This window comes from Tinamus guttatus, unplaced genomic scaffold (assembly GCF_059628265.1).
Source record: "Tinamus guttatus ecotype Peru unplaced genomic scaffold, ASM5962826v1 Tinamus_guttatus_pri_ptg000390l, whole genome shotgun sequence".
Taxonomy (NCBI): Eukaryota; Metazoa; Chordata; class Aves; order Tinamiformes; family Tinamidae; genus Tinamus; species Tinamus guttatus.
This window is the reverse complement of record NW_028288924.1, coordinates 357,627-379,612: the sequence shown is the minus strand read 5'-3', so window position 1 is coordinate 379,612 and position 21,986 is coordinate 357,627. Positions and strand designations below refer to the sequence as shown.

At 50.2% G+C, this 21,986-nt stretch overlaps 1 protein-coding gene across 1 annotated transcript; it reads left to right on the top strand.

The window, feature by feature from the left end:
• The first annotated feature begins 19,947 nt into the window (after positions 1–19,947).
• Positions 19,948–20,868, top strand: LOC148593447 (olfactory receptor 14C36-like). Its single transcript, XM_088530925.1, has one exon. It carries the CDS (start codon positions 19,948–19,950, stop codon positions 20,866–20,868), a length of 921 nt encoding a protein of 306 aa, XP_088387051.1.
• The last annotated feature ends 1,118 nt before the right edge of the window (positions 20,869–21,986 follow it).

Below are 21,986 nucleotides of genomic sequence, written 5' to 3'. Positions count from 1 at the left end.
AATAGGGAACTAAGGCATATGCCATATTAGGTAAAGAGCAACGCTTATTGGCTATATAGGCATGCTTCCGCCTTCGCTACCTTTATAAGATCCAGCCTGCGTATATTAAACGCCATTTGCAGCATCCTCATATTGGTGTCTGTGCTCTCTGGCCCAGGCACGGGTGGGACGTGCCTGGCCGCCTCGGCAGACGGAGTCGATTGCCAATGTCAGGCAACAAGTGGTGACCCCGACGTGATACTCCGAGGCGGCGGACCGTAGGCGGTCGAGGGATCCGGATCATGGAAGGGATAATCAAGGTCGTATTATCGTGTGCTCGTGAATGGGGGATTTCTATGAAATCGAACGCAGTTAAGAGCTGCATTGAGCGGCTCCTTGAAGAAGGGGCGGTTAACAGTGCCGGGGAAGTTTTATTCCCTCAGCACTGGCAGAGATGTACCACCGCGTTAACGGAATATGGTATGTCTAAAGGGAGTGCGAAAGATCTAAAGACATGGGGAGTGATACGGCAGGTCCTCCAAAGAGCAAGGGAGGAGAGGGAGACTTGGAGGGCAGCACGGGAGGCGCTCGGGAAGAGCGAAGCAGTGGGAGTGCAGACAGAGGCTGATGAACAGACCCTCTGCAAGCTTTCGATCTGGTGCAGAGAGAATGGGTTCAAAGCCGAGCCCCACCTAGTATTCAAACCCAATGTGAAAGCCAAAAGCAAAGTGGCCATCGGAGCCACGGCAGCCTTTGCAAGCACTTCAGGACCAGGACCGCCACGCCACTGAAAACCGCTGGTGTTTGGAGATCCATCGCTAACCCCCCCGCCCGTGCCTGCCTCTGTGCCTGCACCTGCGGCGCCTACACTGTCTGTGCCCCGGCTTCCGCTTGTTAGATTGCCTTGAAAAAAGGAGAAAGGGGGGCTGGGGAAGAGAAGGCGAATGAGATCAAGGAAACTTATGTTGCTGAAGGCTTGATGAAAGCCAGGAGGGAGGTGCAGAGGAATTTGATCTGTCTTTAAAAGTGGAGGTTGTAGAACTGTAATGCTTTAAGTGAGGACGGAAACCGTTATTAGGGCTATTATTTCTATTTGCTATGTTCATCTCTATTATGTGTTGTATCCTTTGTATATTGATGCCGACACGAGGTATGGTTGAAAAGTGGAAATTTGTATGATCTGTAGAGTCATAAAACTATTGTGCAAAATAGGATCCAAGACCCTGAGAAAGAAGATGTTTGCCTGTCCAGGCTGAGCGATAAGGAGTGCGGAGGCGGCTGCCCAGCCAGGCTCAGAGCCGACCTCCTCCAAAAGCAGCTGAAGGCGGCTGCTCGACCGGGCTTGTAGCCAACTTAACTGCAAACATCCTCTAAATTAGTTTGAAGGTCAAACACCCGAGAGGGAGGGAGATGAGAAAGGCAGGACCCTCAGACTGACGACTGGGACAATTTACTGACATGCGCACCTGCGCACCCAGGAAGGAAGATTATGTGACTGAAGGCGGAGTTTGTCCGCCCCCTGGTCTGCCTGCTGGCACGTACTGGCCCTACGTGGCAGGATGCACCAGGCATAAACAAGACAGAGCAGAGAGAAGGGAGGGGTGAGACTCCTAACACTGAGACCCACGTTGTCTCTGCGGGGACGCCCGCTGAGTTGGGAGCCTGTCAGCAACCCTCTCATCTGCCAACTCAAGAGAATGTTCAGGCTCAGTGTCCTGCCGACAAGTATTACCTCACGAGTAATTAGGCATACTTTGCTTCTTTAACGTGCTTTCACCTGAATAGCCGTAGCCACTTTGTTCTGTGTGATTATTGCCGAATCCCAAACCCATTCGCAACCTAATTGGCAGCGAGGATGGGATTAGGCAATTGAGACAGTGGAACTCACTAGTGGAGCGCACAGCTACGTGAGGTCGTGCCACTGGATAGAAACTGTGTTTGTGCTGTTTGTGTGTGTGGTCTTTAGATCTTTATTGTGTAATATATATATCAGCAGAGAGGGCTGAATAAGCACAACAGGAAAGTACAGAATTTGAAAGAGGGAAAGCCAGGAATAACTCAGACTATGGCGTTCCCCCCCCACAACCGATGGAGGACTGGGAGCCGTACTCTGACTTGTATCCTTGGAAAGAGACTAGGGAAGTACTTCAGCATGGGAAACATGAATGAAGCGATGGCCAAGCTCCAGTGCAATTGACACGGAAGGACCTGCAACAGTCCTTACAAACTGTAAAAGCCTCAATGCTACTGGACCAGGGGCCTCCTTAATATACAGAAATCCCAAGCAATTTCTGGGGAGGAAACCAAATTGAAGCTATGCAAACATAAATAGAAATGGAAATCGAGAACCTTTCAAAATGATTCGGACATCTTAATAATCGATTTGAAAGATTGTTTTTTCACCATACTATTACATCCTGAGGACCATGACATAGTGGAACATATGAACCAAACGCTGAAACGCCAGCTACGAAAAACGAAAAATTGGCAAGAGCAGAATATGTTTTAAAATTTTAAGATTGCCCCAGGATAGCCTAGTCCCTCTGATGGTCAAACACAGGGCTGGGCTAAAGGGAGCCCTGACAGAAGTAAAATTGGGTCCATGTAAGGTGATGCTGAGAGACTGGAACATGGGAAAATGGACAGGACCCTTGGGCTTAATAACCTGGGGAAAAGGGTATGCTTGTATCGTTACAGATACTGGAACCAGATGGGTGCCAGCAAAAATGGGCGAGACCTTGGCTGGAAGCAAACTCGCATACATCAAACGTAGCAGGCAGGCAGCTGGTACCCTAGCTGTGGAAAGTGTGAGCCTGCAGAAGAACAACATGGGAGGAAGAAGTGTTACTGTTATTATTAGCTGTATATTGTGGCTTTTAGGAGGTAATATTACTTTTAACGCTATTATAGAAGCTGATGCTACTTTTAACACTAATGGATATGTTATGCTACTTAGGCGTATTGTTAATTATACCCAAATTAAGAGTTGTTGGCTTTGTGGGACAGCGGATCAATTGATGCACTGGTGTTAGGTATTCCTCAAAGCAACTGGACAGACCTGAATCCATATAGCCTACTCAATACATCATATCAGTGCACACAGGAGAATGTATGGGCGGGCACGCCAATAGCCATCATGCTGGAGGAGGCGCTGCAACAGCGCAGCACCACAGCCTCCATAGTCCATGTGAGAAGTCATGCCAGTATACAGGGATATTATCAGGAAGGCAACAATAAAGCTGATGCAGCAGCCACGGGTGTATGGACAATAACACAAGCTCGTGCTATACACGAGCACCTCCACATAGGAGTGAGAGCCCTCGCAAAGCATTGCAACATTCCCCTTGCAGCACCCAGGGATGTGGTAGCCACTTGCCCGTATTGCCAACGATCGATTCTATGGGGTGCTGGGGTGAATCCCCGTGGCCTAAAGGCAAATCAAATCTGGCAGTCAGACTTCACATTATGCCCTTTATTCAAACCACGACCCTGGTTAGCAGTTACAGTGGATACATGCAGTGGACTGATCATAGCCACACAACACCGGAGGGTTACTGCGCGTGCAGCTCACCAGCATTGGATAACGGCTATAGCATGGTTAGGCGTTCCGCGAATAATCAAAACAGATAACGGCTCCTGCTTCACAGCCCAATCTACGCAAGACTGGGCTGACAAATGGGGAATTCAACTGCAGCACGGAATTCCTCATAATAGCCAAGGACAGGCAATTGTAGAGAGAGCAAATCAAACCCTCAAACAAAAAATCAAGATCCTTGGGGAGGGGGAAGGTCATACCCAAAGAATTCCCAGTATGAAGCAACCAGAAATTTTGATGCGAGCGCTATATTCGCTGAATCATTTCATTCGTGGAGATGAGAACAAGGCACCAGTGGATAAGCATTGGGCGGTCGCAGCTATAGAGGATGGGCCCCCAGTTCTGGTCAGGTTCCCAGAGAAAGGGATATGGGAGTCTGGGTGGAACTTGGTAACCCAGGGAAGGGGCTACGCGGCCGTAAGACAGCAGGAGGTAGTGAAATGGGTACCCGCAAGGTGGATAAGACCGAACCTCAAAACTCATGGCAACTATGAGCTTACCCCTACAGGAACAGCTGATGGGACGACCCCCACAACCCATACACCTCAGTGATGGAGGATTCGACTGGACCCCGACCTACTAAGAAAGCACCTTGTCCGGTTGAAAAGGAAATATTGGAGAATAGCAAAACAAACGATCGACATGGCAAGACGAGGAAAGGGTCTCTTTGCGTTATCCTGCTGATACAGGTTGTATGGAGTCGACCAGGAAACACAGAATCCTAGGCCCGACAATGGGCGAGGGCGAGAGGCGCATCCCATTATTACCTCCCCACCGGGGTGGAAAAAGGGGAAAGTCCTGATCTCAACCTGTGTTGAAAATGTTGCAGTTTGAAAGCCGTAGTGGTAATGGTGGCGGGGGGGAAGGAGGTATCAAAAAAGGTATCGGATTCACGAACAGTCTGTCAACTGCAGGTCCGATTGCCCCCCCGCAAACAAATAGTCGAGTTCACAAACAGTATGATTTATTCAAGTGCAGCATTTACAAAGCAGGTTTCGATGTTAGTAAAGGAAATTCTCTACTAGAGCATGGGGTTTTTAGCTAGCTCTGATGTACAAATATGCAATCATCACTCACCCCAGAAAATGGGAGAAGACGTCCAGTCTCGAGTCTCCTCGGGCAGCGTCCCGGCACAGGGGGAGGGAAGGGGGCTCAGCCTCTCGACTGACCCAGGAGTTACGATGAATTCTTCCCTCCAGACTTTTCATCCTTAGCTCACCTTTTATACTTTTCTTTACATTCAGGTGGAGCTTGAGTGACTAAAGTCATACTTAATATTGTTATTGATTGGTGGAAAAGTTTCTCGCTTTCATTTAAAGGTACAGTCAACCGAAAATCTAAAGCGCATGCTCAGTGAGGGGTGGTCGTACCTCGGAGGCGGGTAACTTCTGAGATGGAGGTACGGTTTTCACATTATAATGAGCAAAGTTCAAGCAAAGTTCATCATTTGCCACTTTTGCTGGCTCAGCACCGGACTTGTTATCGTATATCTCTCATTAGACGGCCACTGTGCAGCTTATCAGCAGCCCAGCAAAGGGAGTGCAACAGAGTTTGGCCGTGGAGCTTTCACCCCGCTCCATCCTCCGTTACTCCCTGTCGCAGCTGCGAGGAGGGCAGATTGCGTTGCCCAGGGAACCGTGGAGGAGCAGAGTCCGTGCGCACCAACCATCCTGGGAATGGCAACTGTGCAGCACCCCAAGCAGGCCTCTGTAATGCCAGAGCTATGTGAGGCCCTAGTTTTCCTCTCAGTTCCTGCTTTCAAACAATTCTTCTACAAACGCTCCTTCCACACAATCCTCTAACATGCTTTGCTTTTGTAAGCTTTGCGGCTTCGCTAACAGATAACGCTTTATGCAAATTAATGGCACGAAGAGCAGCAAATCTCACAATACTGCCTAGTGGGACAGTGTATGGGGAATCATGGTCACCATATGGGTCATATGTTAATGTGACATACTGCTCCCATCATGTGAATTTCACAGGGTACCTAGAGATAGTCACTCAGAAGGCTCAGAAATGAGAGAGAAAGATTACATCAGACCCCTCTGCCACCTATGAAAGTTATAATACAATAAATATAGGCAGAGGTGTGGGAAGATTTAGCTGCGGGGATGATGAAGGAAACAGGGAGTGGATTATACCCGAAGACTTGTTTAGACACTCAGGTACAAGATGGACGAACGGTACTATAATTCTCCCCAACTGAAACGTTTCCTGCTCTAGCGCGCTATGCTTGCTGGCTGCTGCATACCTACCACCAGACAAAATACCCCCAACCCTTGTAAAATTTTTTGCCCCCATGTCACCTGGTGTCTTTTTACCGGGTAATATGAGCGAGGCACCATTCCTCGTCCTGGTGAATGCTAATATTACTTGCCTCGGCCCGATTTTAGGATCAACAGGGCTATACAAAATTCAAAGCTCGACCTGTCACTTGTTGCGGACGAATAAAGCAGTAAACACGTTGTCTCAACAGATAGCGGCAGGTTTTAGGGATGTCAACAAGATACTCAAAGCACATCACGAGGTCATCAACGTAATCTTCGAGATTCTCCAGGTGGGGGCAGGCCAGTCCAGAACATTCAAAAACCTAAAATTTTGTTGCCTGACCACAAAAGACTACGAGAAGATCGACAAGAGGTCGGAGGACATTCAAAACGTAGGATCAGATCTGCTACAGATGATAAGATGTAACCCAGGAAACTGGAGATGGCTTGAGAACATAGGCAACAGTATCTGGACATGATTACTATCCTGGCTCAATTGAATTGATTGTGGAAGCTTGGGCTGATTATCATTATGGTATTGATTGGTGTCTTTTGCGGCATGCCTATTTTGTCATGTATAATCCACTATGTATTGCATCAGCTACGACGCTCACAGAAACAAGGCAGTCACAATGTACGCTATTAGCAGCTTGTTCAAAGTAGTGATATTTAGGATATTTAGATTAACATGGGGGGGGGGGAGATGTAGGGTACGGCGCTCGGAAGATCTCGCGATGTACGGGAAGAATAGGGAACTAAGGCATATGCCATATTAGGTAAAGAGCAACGCTTATTGGCTATATAGGCATGCTTCCGCCTTCGCTACCTTTATAAGATCCAGCCTGCGTATATTAAACGCCATTTGCAGCATCCTCATATTGGTGTCTGTGCTCTCTGGCCCAGGCACGGGTGGGACGTGCCTGGCCGCCTCGGCAGACGGAGTCGATTGCCAATGTCAGGCAACAAGGAACAAAGAAGGCAAAAGCGTTCCCTTGGTTTAACACTGGAATGTAATGATAATGTACAATTAATATCTGTAACTGCGCGGGTCGCCTTAGCTATCTTTGTACCAGGAGCTGCAGCAGGAAATGCATTAAGGGAACTTTCGAAGTTGGCCTGTTGGAGTGAGAAGCAAGCAAATGTGACAACCGAGGTATTGGAACAACTCCTGCTCGATCAGAACAGCCTGCAACATGCATTCAACAACAATTGTGCTGGCTCAAGGAACACACTCAGAAGATAACACGGGAAGAAGGACTGATGGACGGATGGCTAAAGTCGTTGTTTGGGGAACCACCTGGAGGGATATCAGGACTGATAAAAGAAGGATTGCACATATTTGTGATTCTGTTATTACTGTTACTGTGTATCTGTATAATATGGAAATGTGTAATGGGGTTAATGGAAAAAGCTACAAACCGAGTTAATTCTATGCATATAATGTTCACGCGACAAACTCAGAAGGATCGAGAAAGGATTCTCTGATATTAGCAAAAGAAAAAGGGGGGAATGTAGGGATTAAATAGTTAATGTAGAGTGTACTAATGGGGATTAAATAGTTAATGTAGAGTGTACTAATAAGCTAGTCAATACTTAGTCTCAAAATGCAAGGACTCTTGATAAATGGCATGGCAGATGGCTCTGCATGGAGGGGTTGCCTGTCTACAAGGACGACTCCTGAAAAATGGCAAGTCAGGAGGTTCCGCATGGAGGGGCTGCCTGTCCAGATGTCCTGGTTAGCAATAAAATACAGATAACATTAACATGAAAGTAGAACAGAGAAACGGGAGGGGGGAACATTTTGGGGGTGAAAACGGTATAAAAGAGGGACGACCGAAGTAGTCGGGGTCCGTGGTGTGACCCCTGCGTGGGAAAGCCCGGACCCCAGCTAGCTGGTAATACTTATTATCTTTCTCCTAGTATTAAAAGCAAAAAACATCGATGGTGTTTGCCTCTTTCTCTGTCAATTCGAAAACCGGACCCAACAGGGAAAGCCCCAGCCACAGGAGTGCTGGCTGCCATGTTGTCCCCGAGCATGGTGGGACCCTCAGGCAGGACTCTTGTGGCAGCCTCCAGCCCTGAGAAGGTACTGCTACAGCCTAGGATCCACAGGGGTCTTTGCAGTCACAGCTGGGAGCCTTGGTGGAGAGCAGCAGGATCACAGGGAACAAGAACTGAGGTCCAGGCTGCGGGTGTTGATCCAGCAGTCCCCATCTCACTGATCAGTCCCCATCTTATTTGACTCCATCAGCAGTTTGTGGGGTGACCAGCTCCCTGCTGTGCAGCTGATGAAGTTGACGAACAACAATCCCTGCAACTTCCCTTCATACTCTTCTTCATCTCTGCAGCAGAGTCCTGGTTAACATCTTAAAGTAGAAAACCCACATCTCCCTGCAACCCTGTCAGAGATGTGGCTTTCCAAGTCACTGCCAAAGGAAGGACTTCTTTGGGTTGCTTATTAAGTCTGTGGCAGCTCATGAGTGATGCTGTGAGCCCAGCCCAGGTCTTTTGGCCCGCTTAGCAGCGGGCCCATATTTTCCCTAGTCAGCCTTTTGTTCCTACTGTATTGTTGTATTGGATTTTTAAATAATTATTTATTATTATTTTCTCGGGAATGTAACAGTAAAAATTCAGAGAGAAATAAATGAAGAGCACATGTTTCATGCCAAGTACATGGGAATGACAAGTGACTGCACACAGGACTGGGTTTTGGCACTGACATTGTACCTATTGAGGAATTTTCCTCAGTGCCTCCTTGAGCTCCTTGTTCCTCATGCTGTAGACAAGGGGGTTCAGTGCTGGAGGCACCACTGAGTTCTGAATGGCCAGTACAGAGAGATCCAGAACTGGGAAGGATATGGAGGGGGGAGGGGGGGAATAAAGTGGCTAAGGGTGACATTTCAGTGCCCCTGTGCCCGGGGGTAGGAGTCAGACCCAACCAAATGGGTATCACGACCTCTAATCCCTCTGGGGGACTGCAGATTCCTGCACAGTCCAGGGCACCTGGACTGCAGAGCATTTACAAGGGTGCTCGTTGTGTCCAGTTGTGCCTATACATTCTGCCCCTGGTATTTGATAGATGGTGACCCAGAGGGCTCTCCGTTCTCCCTTCTTCCTGACAGTTGAGTCCTCCCTGCCTCTCCTGAGACTGCAGAGTCCTCTTTTGCCTGCGAATACCCAGTGCTTTACCTCTAAGAAACTCCATCTTCGAGGACCTCTCCCTTTATGAGGCTCTACTCACAGTCCATACCAGGCATATGCTGTCCCAGGAGGATCTCTGTGCTCTACTGACACCTCCAGCTTCCCCTCCATGAGAACAGCTATCTGACACTGTGCCTTAATACGTAGGAGAGCTGTGCATGTGTAAATCCATGACCATTCACCCTCTCCACTATCCTTGGAGTCTGATAGGGGAATTCCCAAACCAGCCCTTGATCTCTGAATGATCATTACATGATTCTGAGCTCTGTGTTGCTGAACCCATGGAGAATCCTCTGCAGCAGGCCCTTGAGGGATGCAAGTCCTTGGGCCTATTCTTGACACCAGCTTTGGAGGAAAAGCCCAGCTTTCACACACTGTACTGATAGAAATTACTTTATTACATATATACTGTTAGAGAGCCAGTCCTTGTCCAGCATTTGACACAATTGAGGGTATCAGGTGAGACAGAGCAGAAACCGTAAAAAGAGGAATGAATACAAGTAGTTGTGTAGCAACACGATAACAATTATTATCACTAGTAAAAGCCATAATAAAAATAACATGAAGAAACAATGTTCAATCCAGTTACGGGATACAGAAAGAGTAATTTGTGGAGAGATGCGGAAAAATTACCACTGCTTAAAAAGGTCCATGAAATCACTTTCCTAATGGCATCCTTGAGCTCCTTGTTCCTCATGCTGTAGATGAGGGGGTTCACTGCTGGAGGCACTACCGAGTACAGAACAGCCAGCACCAGATCCAGAGATCGGGAGGAGATGGAGAGGGGCTTCAGGTAGGCAAACGCTGCAGTGCTGAGAAACAGGGAGACCACGGCCAGGTGTGGGAGGCACATGGAAAAGGCTTTGTGCCGTCCCTGCTCAGAGGGAATCCTCAGCACAGCTCTGAAGATCTGCACGTAGGACACCACAATGAAAGTGAAACACCCATAACCTAAACAGACACTAATCACAATAATCCCAGCTTCTCTGAGGCTGGCGTGTGAGCAGGAGAGCTTGAGGATCTGTGGGATCTCACAGAAGAACTGCTCCACCACATTGCCTTGGCAGAGGGGTAGGGAAAATGTGTTCCCAGTGTGCAGGAAAGCATGGAGGAAACCACTGGCCCAGGCAGCTGCTGCCATTTTGACACAAGCTCTGCTGTCCATGAGGGTTCCATAGTGCAGGGGTCTGCAGATGGCAACGTAGCGGTCGTAGGCCATGACTGTGAGGAGAGAAAACTCATCTGATATGAAAATAGTAGAACTTAAGACCTGCCCAAAACATCCCAAGTAGGAAATGGCTCTGGTGTCCATCAGGGAATTGTGCATGGATTTGGGGATAGTTGTGGAGATGAAGCCAAGGTCGAGGAGGGAGAGGTTGAGGAGGAAGAAGTACATGGGGGTGTGGAGGCGGTGGTCGCAGGCTACGGCTGTGATGATGAGGCCGTTGGCCAGGAGGGCAGCCAGGTAGATGGCCAGGAAGAGCGAGAAGTGCAAGAGCTGAAGCTCCCGCCTGTCTGAGAATGGCAGGAGGAGGAAGTCGTTGAGGGAGCTGCTGTTGGACATTTCCTCCCCATACATATGGGGACTCACCAAGGAAAAAACAGACAGCGACCGAAAAGGAAAATAAACAAATTAATGAAGTTTTCTTATCTATATGTCTCATTCCCAAATCTCTGAGGCTCCAGCCTCTCTAGCTAGAGGATGATGTTGCTCTAAAAAGAGAGCAGCCCCTGCTGAGAGCAGAGTCTTGATTCAGAGTGCCCATCTCTGACCTTCTCACCCTTTCTACATGCACCTGAGGGAGGTCTCCACACTCCCCTTCTAGCAAACAACACACAAGAGCCTTTTCTGCTGCCCATTTACAGCCTCCCACCATCACTTCCATACTATCAGTATTTCCATAGGTTCCCCATGGGTCGCTGAGATACCACAGATATGCCATGAGACAGCAGAGGCTTTCTGGAGGGCAGGTGGCAGCCTGCAGGACACCACAGGATAACAGCCAAATGATTGTCAGGATTTAAGACAGACTTTCCTTAAGGGAGAGTCAACTCATTTCCCTGTACTGCATTTCCCGGAGCTCCACAGGACAGAATGGGGCTGTGGAGAGCTCACTCCCCTGGAAATCCCTCTTTTCCACTACTTGTAGCTTTGGTGCCTGAACTGCAGCTGAATACTCCGAAGCACAGGAAGCAGAGAGCAAGAACAGGAGCAGCATGGACAGGAGAAGAGTTAAGGAGCAACACCATGACCCTGTTGCCAAGGGAGGCAAGGAGAGGGACAGAGAGGCATTCTGGAAAACCTTCACTTTACCTGCAGGATATGGCACCTTGCAGAGGGGGACATTGCAGCACTGCCCCTCTCAGCCCCTTGGTGGGGAGGCACCAAAGAGATGCCCCTCTCCTCAGCCACAGCTCTGGCTGCAGAGTTCAGCCAGAGTCCCATGCCCTGCAGTTCCTTCTCCTTCCCTGCCCTTCTCTGCTGCCTGGAGCTGTCCCTGCTGGCAGCTCTTTCTCTGTCCCAGTGTCTTGTCCCTGTCACTGCTCAAAGATCCCATGTCACCCTCTGGGTGCTCAGTTCTGCCCTACAGAAACCTCTGGCAATGTCCAGGGCCAGCTCTGTGGTTGCAGGTTGGAATGAGCAGCTCACATAAAGTCCTAGGATGCTGCAAAGAAGATGCTGATGCTGCCTTTAGACTAAAGTGGGGATGAAGCAGCTCACTGATGTTTCTCACAGACCTATTAATCTCTCAGAGGGAAGGTTTACGACTCCCAGCTCACTGCCAAAACAGAAAACTTGTTCCTTCATTTTCCCTGTCAAAATGAGGAAAATGAAAGTGCAGAGACCTGAAGGAAAGCTCCTTCTCCTTCAAGCAGCTCTTCTCTTGCTTTTCCTCTTGAAAGGACCCCTCAGACATGTCCTGCGCATGTGCTGGAGCTGTGAGCAGAACCTGACCCCTGCAGCACCTCTCAAAGGCAGAAAGAACCTGCCCTGCCAGGGATCTCTTCCCGCCCAAAGCTTCTCCCCACAGCAGCACAGGGAGCTCCCTGGAGAGGCTGTGTGCTGACCCTCACAGGTGGCAGAGTCACTGCCCTGGGCAAACAGCACCATGAGGTACAGGGACACTGCTCTGAATCACAGCCCCAGGCAGACCTTGGTGCACTCCCTGCCTTCACAGCCCTACAGCCCCGTGTTCAAGTGGCATAGCCAAGAGAAGCATACCCTGATCCTCTGACCATGTGTCAGGGAATCCCTGCTCTGAAGCATCTCCTCCTCCTGCTATGTCCTGCTTACTCCAGGAAAGAGACCATTAAAAATCCTATGAGCCATGTTTTGGCTGGGATGCAGACACCCCCTCCAGGAACCTCAGCAGCATTGCCCTGCAGACACAGACTCACTGTTTCAAGGGCTGTGAAGATTTCCCGAACAATGAGCTCTGCTCCCGCTCCACACTGCCGTTCCCCTCTCGCTGCCTTCTCTCCTCCCCTGTCCGCAGCAGCAGGCAGTGCCCGCAGCCCTGCTGCTCTTGGCACAGGAGCTGCTCCTGCACTCGGCTGTCTCTGGGCAGTGCTGCCAGGCTGCCACGAGCTGCCTCCGTCCCAGGAGCCTGGCCCCGCTCAGGAGCAGAGGAACAGCTGAACTCACCAATTTCTCTGTCCCTTGTGCCCTCTCCTCCTGGGGAATGTTCCCTCAAGCAAACTAAAATAATCATCTGTTTTCCTTTTCTCGTGAGTGGAGAGAGGTTCCAACATTGCAATTTATTTCACCAGAGGATGAGGAGCTATGAAAGTTGTGAATGTCCCACTCTGGAAGAATGATTTTCATCTCTCAATCAGACAGGGACGCCTAGATGGGACAAAAGCCAACTCACTGAGACATTGATCAGATTTTGATTAGGATTAATCAATCTGGGCATTACAGAATTCAGAACCCCAGGCCTGGGTCTGAAGTGATATTCATATTATTCCTGTAAATTCCACAGATGCCATCGGTGGGATTCCCCTTGCCAAAAACAAAGTGAGCACAACACAGAGGTGTGCATGTGTGCTCTAAGACCCCACTCTAATCACTGGAGATGGAAGAGTCAGTCTCTTACACACAGATATCTGCTGGTGACAGCTGAAGAGACAGATGTGGTCCAAAGCAGATGTGCCACAGATGTGATGTGACAGATGTGATGTCAGTGTCTGCTTGCTCTGATGCAGGAACTGGGGGACCTGCATCATCCTAGAGGATGAGGTGAGGGTCAGGTGGGGAATTGTCTTGGCTATCTGAAACGACCTCCTGGTGCCAAATACAACTAGAGCCCCACTCACTCCAGCTGAGGCATAGGAAGATTCCAGTATTAACCAGCAGCTCTTGTAATTCAGTGCAGACACTTGATTTGATGGCGTTGAAAAGTACTTGTCAGATGCCTGGGTTGACCTACAGAGAAACTATCCCCTTTTGAGCAGTTGCTGGGCAAGTGCTCCTGAGCATCCTAGGGTTCCATCCTGAGCGCAAACAAATGAAATCCAGCACTGTCTGTAGGGAAAGTTCATCCTGTCCACATCCATGTGTGCTGCATAAATGAGAGGCACATCACACCAAGGTATTTTGAGATTCTTTGCACTCTCAAGCCCTTCTTGCTCTCCTCCCCTCAACATCTGCTCACTCCATCATATTATATGAACAGGGACTGGGCTAATGAGGACCTCAGCGTGTCTGGATCACAGGCTGTCAAGGTCCGTGGACATCTTCAGGGGCACCTTTTTCTTCCTGGAGATTTGTGCAAGAAGTCTGTCATAGGTCCAGTATAGCCACAGAGTCACCTCAGGCAGAACTCCCTTTTCTGCTGTTTCTCAATGGCCCAGCTCTGTGTCCTCCTGGGCTCAGACACTGCTGGATTCACTTTCTTAGCGGGAAGCTGCTTCCACCATTGCATTGTTCCTGCTGTATATGACGGCATGGCTCTGCTCTGAACTGGGCCATTGCACACCCAGTGTCTTTGCCTCTTGGTAGCAGGTTTCTCTGTGACCATTCTGTTCTCTGTGCCACAGCTGAAGCTCTATAGCCCAAATATGTGCAAGTGTAGGCTGCCTGAAGTAGAGGCAGGAGTACATGAAGATATGCAAACTGTCACAGGCCTGAAATAGCATTCGAATGGTGATCAATGGAAGAGGAGGGAGGATGTCTTTTGTGTGAAGGAGCAGATTGGATGTGTGGAGCTCTTCCTTGGAAGAGGCAAGGTTTGAAGTGAGAGCTTGTGGGTGAGCGTCTCAAGAGGGAGCTCTCCTACTTCTTGGCAGGATAAAAAAAGTCTGTGGATCACTGGCCCTGGTTCTTGTTGGGCAGACTTTAATCCCCCTATCACGACCTGGATAGGCAAACTGCAGGGTGCAAGCAGTCTGGGAGGCTTCTGGAGGGCATTAAGGGAACTTTTTTGCACAGCTGCCAGATGGGCTGATAAGGATGATGCTTTCTGGTATCTGGACATTTCAAACAAGGACAAACTGATCAGGGATGGGATAGTCAGTGTCTGCCTTGCCTACTGTGACCATGAGAATCTGGAGTGCCTAATGCTGAGGGGAGTGCAGAAGGATAGTAGCAGAATAGAGACTGGGCTTCAGAAGAGCCGATTTCCTGGCCTATTCAGGGGACTGGTTCAGCTGCCAGGGGAGGCAGCTCTCAAGGACATCAGAGCTCAGGAAAGCCAGCAGGTCTTTAAGGACAGACCTGCCAAGCATAAGGATGGGCCATTCCGATACTCTCTAAAACTATTAGATACCTCAGGGCACTCAAACCAGCAGATACCCCTTGGGTAGACTGGGATCTCATAACTTAGCTCCAGGCTAACAGGGCAATGTAGAGGAGAAAAAAAAGGCAGAGATAAAGGCAGAGGCATTTAGAAATATTGCCCAGCATCACATTACAAGGACAAGTGCAGGGTCCTGCACCTGGGGAGGAATAACCCCAGACACCAGTATAGACTAGAGGTTGTCCTGCTGGAAAGCAGCTCCGCAGAGAGGGATTTGGGAATCCTGATTGACAAGTAGTTAAAGATGAGTCAGCAATGTGTCCTCGTGGCCAGGAAGGCTAATGGGATGCTGGCATCTATCATATGAGGAAAGACGAAGCGAGCTGGGCCTGTTTAGCCTGGAGAAGAGAAGACTGAGAGGAGATGTGATCAACATGTAGAAGTAATTACCTTAGGGGTGAATGTAAGGAGGATGGGGCCAAACTCTTCTTGGTGGTGGCCAGTGACAGGACAAGGGGTAATGGGTGCAAGCTGAAACACAGGAAGTTTCATCTCCATGTGAGGAAGAACTTTACTGTGAGGGTGACAAAGCCCTGGAACAGGCTGCCCAGAGAGGTTGTGGAGTCTCCTTCTCTGGAGAGAACTCTTCAAAACTCACCTGGGTGCCACCCTGTGCCACATGCTCTAGGTTTCCCTGCTTGAGCAGGGGAGTTGGACTAGATGAGCTCTAGAGGTCCCTTCCAATGTTAACCACTCTGTGATTCTGTGAACTTGCTGCTGGAGACAGTGCCCATCGTTTCCCTTACCACATCTTCAGAGTGCAATTCAGCTGAGTCTACATTAACTCACCCATCAGACAGGGAGAGGAATTACTGCAGCACAAACATCCTGGCAATCATCAATTACTAATGCCACTGCTCTTGTTACACCACGCTCACTTAGGCCCTGGATTCATTTAGCAGCCTGAAAGATCTTGCTGGACTCCCTGGTCCAATGGTAGCTCGCTGCAAGTCTCTGCTCCTTGTCCAGTCTCTGTTCGCCAGAGAAGATCATACTCACAGCGGCACAAATTCATGGTGCTAATTGCTCCATCTCCCTCCTCTTGATTAAGGAGCTGCCTTTATCCAGGGCTGCAGAGCTCCGCAGGTGTCAGCCCCTCCACGGGGCACCCTCAGCAAACCCTCTCGTCCCCGCCGCTGCTGCTGGCCCCTCACTGCTCTGGCAGCAGCGACCTCAGCGCCAGCACCCGCCGTGAGCCTCCTGCTGGCCCAGCAGCTCCTCGGGCAGGGGGACCTCGCTCGCGCACAGCCCAGCGTGGGCTGCTGCCGCCGCGGGCTGCAGGGACACCAGGTTCCTCGGCAGAGCCGCCCCGGCCAGGAAGGGGCTGCTGACGTCACAACCAGCTGCGCGGCCTGGCCTATCAGGGGCTGCGGCAGCAGTGACATCACCAGCCGACGCCCACGCGTCAGCACAGAGCCAGCCCTGCAGAGAGCAGGGGCCTCCCGGCAGCGTCCCCGCAATGGCCCCCGTGTCCCTGCCCGCTGCTGAGACACCCCTGGCCTCACAGGCAGCGCCTGCTGCTGCCCCGGCAGCTCCGCGCACACAAGGGACCTCCCCGCGTGTCTGCACCAGACCCCGCTGCCGGCCGCGCTGCTGCTGGGACAGGAGCGGCCTCAGCCCGTCCCCAGCCATGGGCCAGCGCTGGCCTCGCAGCTGCTCTGCCAGCAGGGACCTCCCAAGGAACTGCCCAGCCAGGCGCCTCTTGCTGGCCTGCCCGGGACTCAGCAAAGAGCAGAGCTCACGGTCACCCTCACAGACATGGATGGACCTGCTAATGCCTGGTGCTGTCCAGTCAGGAGCACAGACAATGTGAACCCCCTCCCAAGCAGGAGCAGTACCATGTGCCTGCTGCTGGCCTCCCAGGTGCTTACAAACATTGACTTGACCATCATCTGACTAGATGATCTCCAAACATCCCTTGCAACCAGAGAAAGGTGCCTTCTCTCACTCAAACCCCCTTGGAGCTTGCTTATGAGCCAGCAATGTCCCCTTGCTGCCAAGAAAGCCAGTGGTCTTCTGGGGTGCAGTAGGAAGACTGTTGTCATGAGGACAAGGGACGTCATCCTGGCTCTCTACTAGGTCCTGGGGAGGCCACCCCTTGAGTCCTTTATCCAGTGCTGGGCTCCCCAGTACAAGAGGGACATGAAGCTATTGGAGAGAGCCCAGCATAGGTCTACAAAGTTGATCAGGGAGCTGGAGCATCTCTCCTATGAGAAGAAGGTGAGGGAACTGAGCCTGTTTTAGCCTGGAGAAGAGAAGGCTGAGAGGGGATCTTATCAGGGTGTGCAAATACCTGAAGGGAGGATGCCAAGAGCAGAAGAGGATGGCCCAGACTCTTTTCAATGGTGACTAGTGATGGCACAAGAGGCAACAGACAAAAATTGAAGCACAGGACGTTCTGCCTGAATTTGAGGAAGAGCATCTTGACTGTGAAGGTGACAGAGCACTCGCATGGGTTGGCCAGAGAGGTTGTGGAGACTCCTTCTGTGGAGATTTTCCAGACCTGCTTGGACAGAATCCTGTGCAACGTGCTGTAGGTGACACTGCTTGATCAAGGCGATTGAACTAGATCATCTGCAAAGCTCCTTCCAACCTCAACCATTCTGTGATTCTATAAATGGTCTCCACTGGAATATATCAACTTTTTGATCTGTAGGGATCTGCCTGTCCCTCAGCTTTATTGTGAGTGCTGCTCTAGTAGGATAGAAGGCATCCAGGGTCATTAGAGATGACCAAGGAAATGCCTGACCTGGCCTCCCACTGAAGCTCCAGTGATTCCATTAGGACCTTTAGGCCAGGAGCTTGCAAGCAGACCATGTGCATGCTTAGCCTGCTAAGGGGAATCCCATCTGCCATGTATTTGTGGAGTTCATGAGTTAGCTGAATCCTTCTCCAAACCTGGCACTTCTGAACAGACATGTGGAATCCCAATAAGCCATCTGAATAAGTCATCTGAATCATATATGCACCATATATCAACAAGTTCCCTTCTTATCCGTGTCTGGGAGTCCTGCCTAGTTAAGAGATGTGAATCAGGACTTCCCGTGGGACATTTCTAACTTTGGTAGATAATCATTATCTGATGAAATAAACTGCAATGTTGGAATCTGTATCCCTGTACTCTTCAGAAAAAGAAAACAGGTTACTCTACTTGATGGAACATATCCCAGAGGGAGGAATCCCAAGGGACAGAGTAATTCATGAATTCAGCTGGGCCGCAGCTCGTGGCAGCCTGTCAGCACTGCCCAGAGACAGCCGAGTGCAGGAGCAGCTCCTGTGCCAAGAGCAGCAGGGCTGCGGGCACTGCCTGCTGCTGCGGACAGCAGAGGAGAGAAGGCAGCGAGAGGGGAATGGCAGTGTGGAGCGGGAGGACAGAGGAGACCACAGCTCTTGACATGGTGAGTTTGTGCTTACAGGACAACGCTACGGAGCTTCTTGAAGGGGACATAAGAACCCATCACACCCCATGGCTGGCAGCATTTTTCTCTTCTTTCTTCTGGCTTTTGCAGTGCGGAGGAAGAGGAGCTGCTTGAGAGCAGGGATTCCCTGCACCCAAAGGTGCTGTGTGCCCGCAGCAGTGACTGTGTCGCCTGTGAAGGTCAGCGCTCAGCCTGCCCAGGGAGCTCCCCACAGCACTGAGGGGAGAAGTTCTGGGTGGGAGGATTATCCTCTACCAGGTCAGGCTCCTTCCCTTGCTGGGAGGGTGCTGCGGGGGTCAGGTCTGCTCACAGGTCTAGCTGTGAGCACATTTCAGGGGGCACTTTGCAAAAGGAAAGGCAGGGCAGGCATTGAGATGGTGCTTAGAATTTCCTTCCACTTGGTAAGAGGAAAATAGAAACAAAATTGTCAGATTTGGACAAGAGACGGAGACTCATTAAGAGATTCAAGGTGCAGCCAAAGAGTCTGCCAGGGACATCTGAATGTCCCCTCAGCCATCCCTTAGTGCATAGACAGCACCAGCTTCTCCTCGACTGCTGCATCAGGGTCTATCTGAGCTGCTCTTTAGCACCTGCAAACATGGGGGTGCCCCTGGACAGTCCCCTGCTCCTGGGAGGTTTCTGCAGGGAGAACAGGGCTCACTTGTGAGTGTCGATGTCCTTCATGTGAGTGAGGTGCAAGTACACGACAGTGAGGGGCAAGGCTCAGCGATGAAGCAGGTCCCATGACAAAGTCCTAACAAGGTTGTTTTTTTTTTGTTTTTTGTTTTTTTTTTTTTTCCTTTTGGGATGCACAAGGGTTTATGCTGAGAACGATTGAAGCACCAAAAATTTCTGCTCTATCAAAATATGTTCCCACAGTGAGTAGGCACCTTTGTGTGTTTGTGTGTGCACCATCATATATATTATTTATACACATGCTTATATATCAACAGACTCCTCCACTTGTCCTTTTGCAGAGAAGATTTGAATTCTAAATGTTGACGAGCCCTGCCATAGAAGGGGTGGACATCATCTCCTGCAGGTTCTGGGCATCAAAGCTACTCCTTCTCTCTGCAGTGCCTGGAATAAGGGTGCAGGGTGCAGGATTAAAGGAGGCATGAGGACAAGGTCTATCTCTAGACATCTTGACATGTAGAAAGGGTAAGGTCTATCCTTGTTTCCCTTTGACTGTTGTTCTCCTTTGTTGGAGTGAGATCTGGTGTGGCAGACTCAGATACAAATATCTCTGTTGAGGAGGGCAAGAGAGATGGGGGTTAATCCCTCACAGAGCTCTTCTCCTTCAGATACAACTGCTGTGAGGGTTGTATTCAGCTCTCGTGCTGGTGAATGGAGAATATTCCCACGTGGTCTCTGGACTAAGTCCATTCCAAGCAATGCAATATGCCATTCCAAGGCATCTCCACAAATACCACTCAAAGACTAGTGCATCTATTTCCAGTTGCAGCAAAGCAGAAACAACTCCTCTGGAGCTATGGGGAAGAGTCCCTGCTGAACTTGGCACACTCAGCCAGTTCAAAGTGGAGCACCAGAAAGGGAGCTGAAATAAGGGAGAGAGGAAATGTGGGGAGTTCCTTGAGAAACTGAAATGGTTTGGCTCAGAAAAGCCTTCCTTAACTTTTGGCTTTCATTCCTTCCTTGGACAGGACTCCTGGGCCCCGAAGGAACTAATGTCCAACAGCAGCTCCTTCAGCGAGTTCCTGCTCATGCTGTTCTCAGACACGCGGGAGCTGCAGCTCTGGCACTTCTCGCTCTTCCTGGCCATCTACCTGGCTGCCCTCCTGGCCAACGGCCTCATCATCACAGCCGTAGCCTGCGACCACCGCCTCCACACCCCCATGTACTTCTTCCTCCTCAACCTCTCCCTCCTCGACCTGGGCTCCATCTCCACAACTGTTCCCAAAATCATGGCCAATTCCCTGTGGAACACCAGGGCCATTTCCTATTCAGAATGTGCTGCCCAGATATTTTTCATGGTCTTCTTGTTTGGAGGAGAGTTTTTTCTCCTCACAGTTATGGGCTATGACCGCTACGTTGCCATCTGCAGACCCCTGAACTATGGGACCCTCCTGGGCAGCAGAGCTTGTGTCAAAATGGCAGTGGCTGCCTGGGCCACTGGTTTCCTCAATGCTCTCCTGCACACTGGGAACACATTATCCCTACCCCTCTGCCAAGGCAATGTGGTGGAGCAGTTCTTCTGTGAGATCCCCCAGATCCTCAAGCTCTCCTGCTCAGATTCCTACCTCAGGGAAGTTGGGATTATTGTGGTTACTGTCTCTTTGGGCTTTGGGTGTTTTGTTTTCATTGTGGTGTCCTATGTGCAGATCTTCAGAGCTGTGCTGAGGATCCCGTCAGAGCAGGGCCGGCACAAAGCCTTTTCCATGTGCCTCCCGCACCTGGCCGTGGTCTCCCTGTTTCTCAGCACTGCTCTGTTTGCCTACCTGAAGCCCCCCTCCATCTCCTCCCCATCTCTGGATCTGGTGCTGGCTGTTCTATACTCGCTTGTGCCTCCAATTCTGAACCCCCTCATCTACAGCCTAAGGAACGAGGAGCTCAAGAATTCCCTAAGGAAACTCATCCAGCGGGTCTAGTGCCAGCAACAAGATCTGTCCTAGGGACTTTGGCATTAAGGATAAGTGTTGTTCATTTTTTTCTTGCTTGCTTTTTTTTTCTCTTATATTCCAATAAAGGAAAAATATATAGTCTGGTTCATGCCATTTCTCCGCAGGAATGTCTCGTTGGAATCTGCCACAGGGACCATGTTGGAGCAGGACGCCAGGCTTCCCCCTTCACCAGCAAAGAGGGGATAAACTCTGAGCCCCACTAAGCAACCTCTGATGTCTCCCATGCAATGAGGAGAGTTTCCCTGTGCAGTGTCTCTTCCAGCACTGGAGCTCAGGGACACAGAGGCAGGCTCACACGAGCACAGACAGGGTGAGACCATGGCTCCTGTGTCCATTAGGAGAACTCAGTTCCCCTAGCCACAACCAGGGGGTAATTTTTCCTGCTATCCCATGGAGGTCATAGTCATGTGTCGCCCTACATTGGTCTCTTCCCTCTACACTGCTCCAACAGTCCAAGTGGGGCATGAGTGGAGGGGAGGAGAGTTCTGGACGCAGCGTGTGGGGACAGAGCTCTGCTGCTCAGGGCCATCCCTGAGCACACTGCCACAGCAGGCATTTCCGTGCTGCACCCTTCAATGGGCCCGCAGTTTTTCCAGCGACATGTCCACCAACAGCAGCAGGACTTTTTTTTTCTTTCTTTCTTTTTTTTTTTTTTTTGTTTTCAAGTCTCTTCTCATTTCCACACTGTCCTGCTGTGCACTCAAATGTATATTTGCCCTAAGTGCTCTTGTAACATGGTGCTTCCTGGTACATTTCTGTGATCTCAGGAAGGGCTAGGGCCTGGGCACCCTTATGCCAAACCTGGCCTACACAAGAACATTTCCTATAACAAAAGAGCATCTCTCCTGTGATTTGCCTCAAGTGTGGCCATTCTTCACAGATGGATCTCAAAGGGGTCTCGTGTTCTGCTTGTGAACTCCATAGGCTCTAGGGGACGAGCTCCAAGGATGTTTGATCTGTGTGATCTCCTAGAGACCGAGGGCAGCACTCGGGGTTCATCTCTCAGTGGCAAGTGCCAATGGAGATGGGAAATTGTTTCTGAATCCCCTGCAGCAGGTGGTCTCACAGGTGACAGTGCTGATGTG

Bases quoted from the DNA above. Each gene is read 5' to 3' on its own strand.
- LOC148593447 (XM_088530925.1), top strand. From the start codon at position 19,948: ATGTCCAACAGCAGCTCCTTCAGCGAGTTCCTGCTCATGCTGTTCTCA.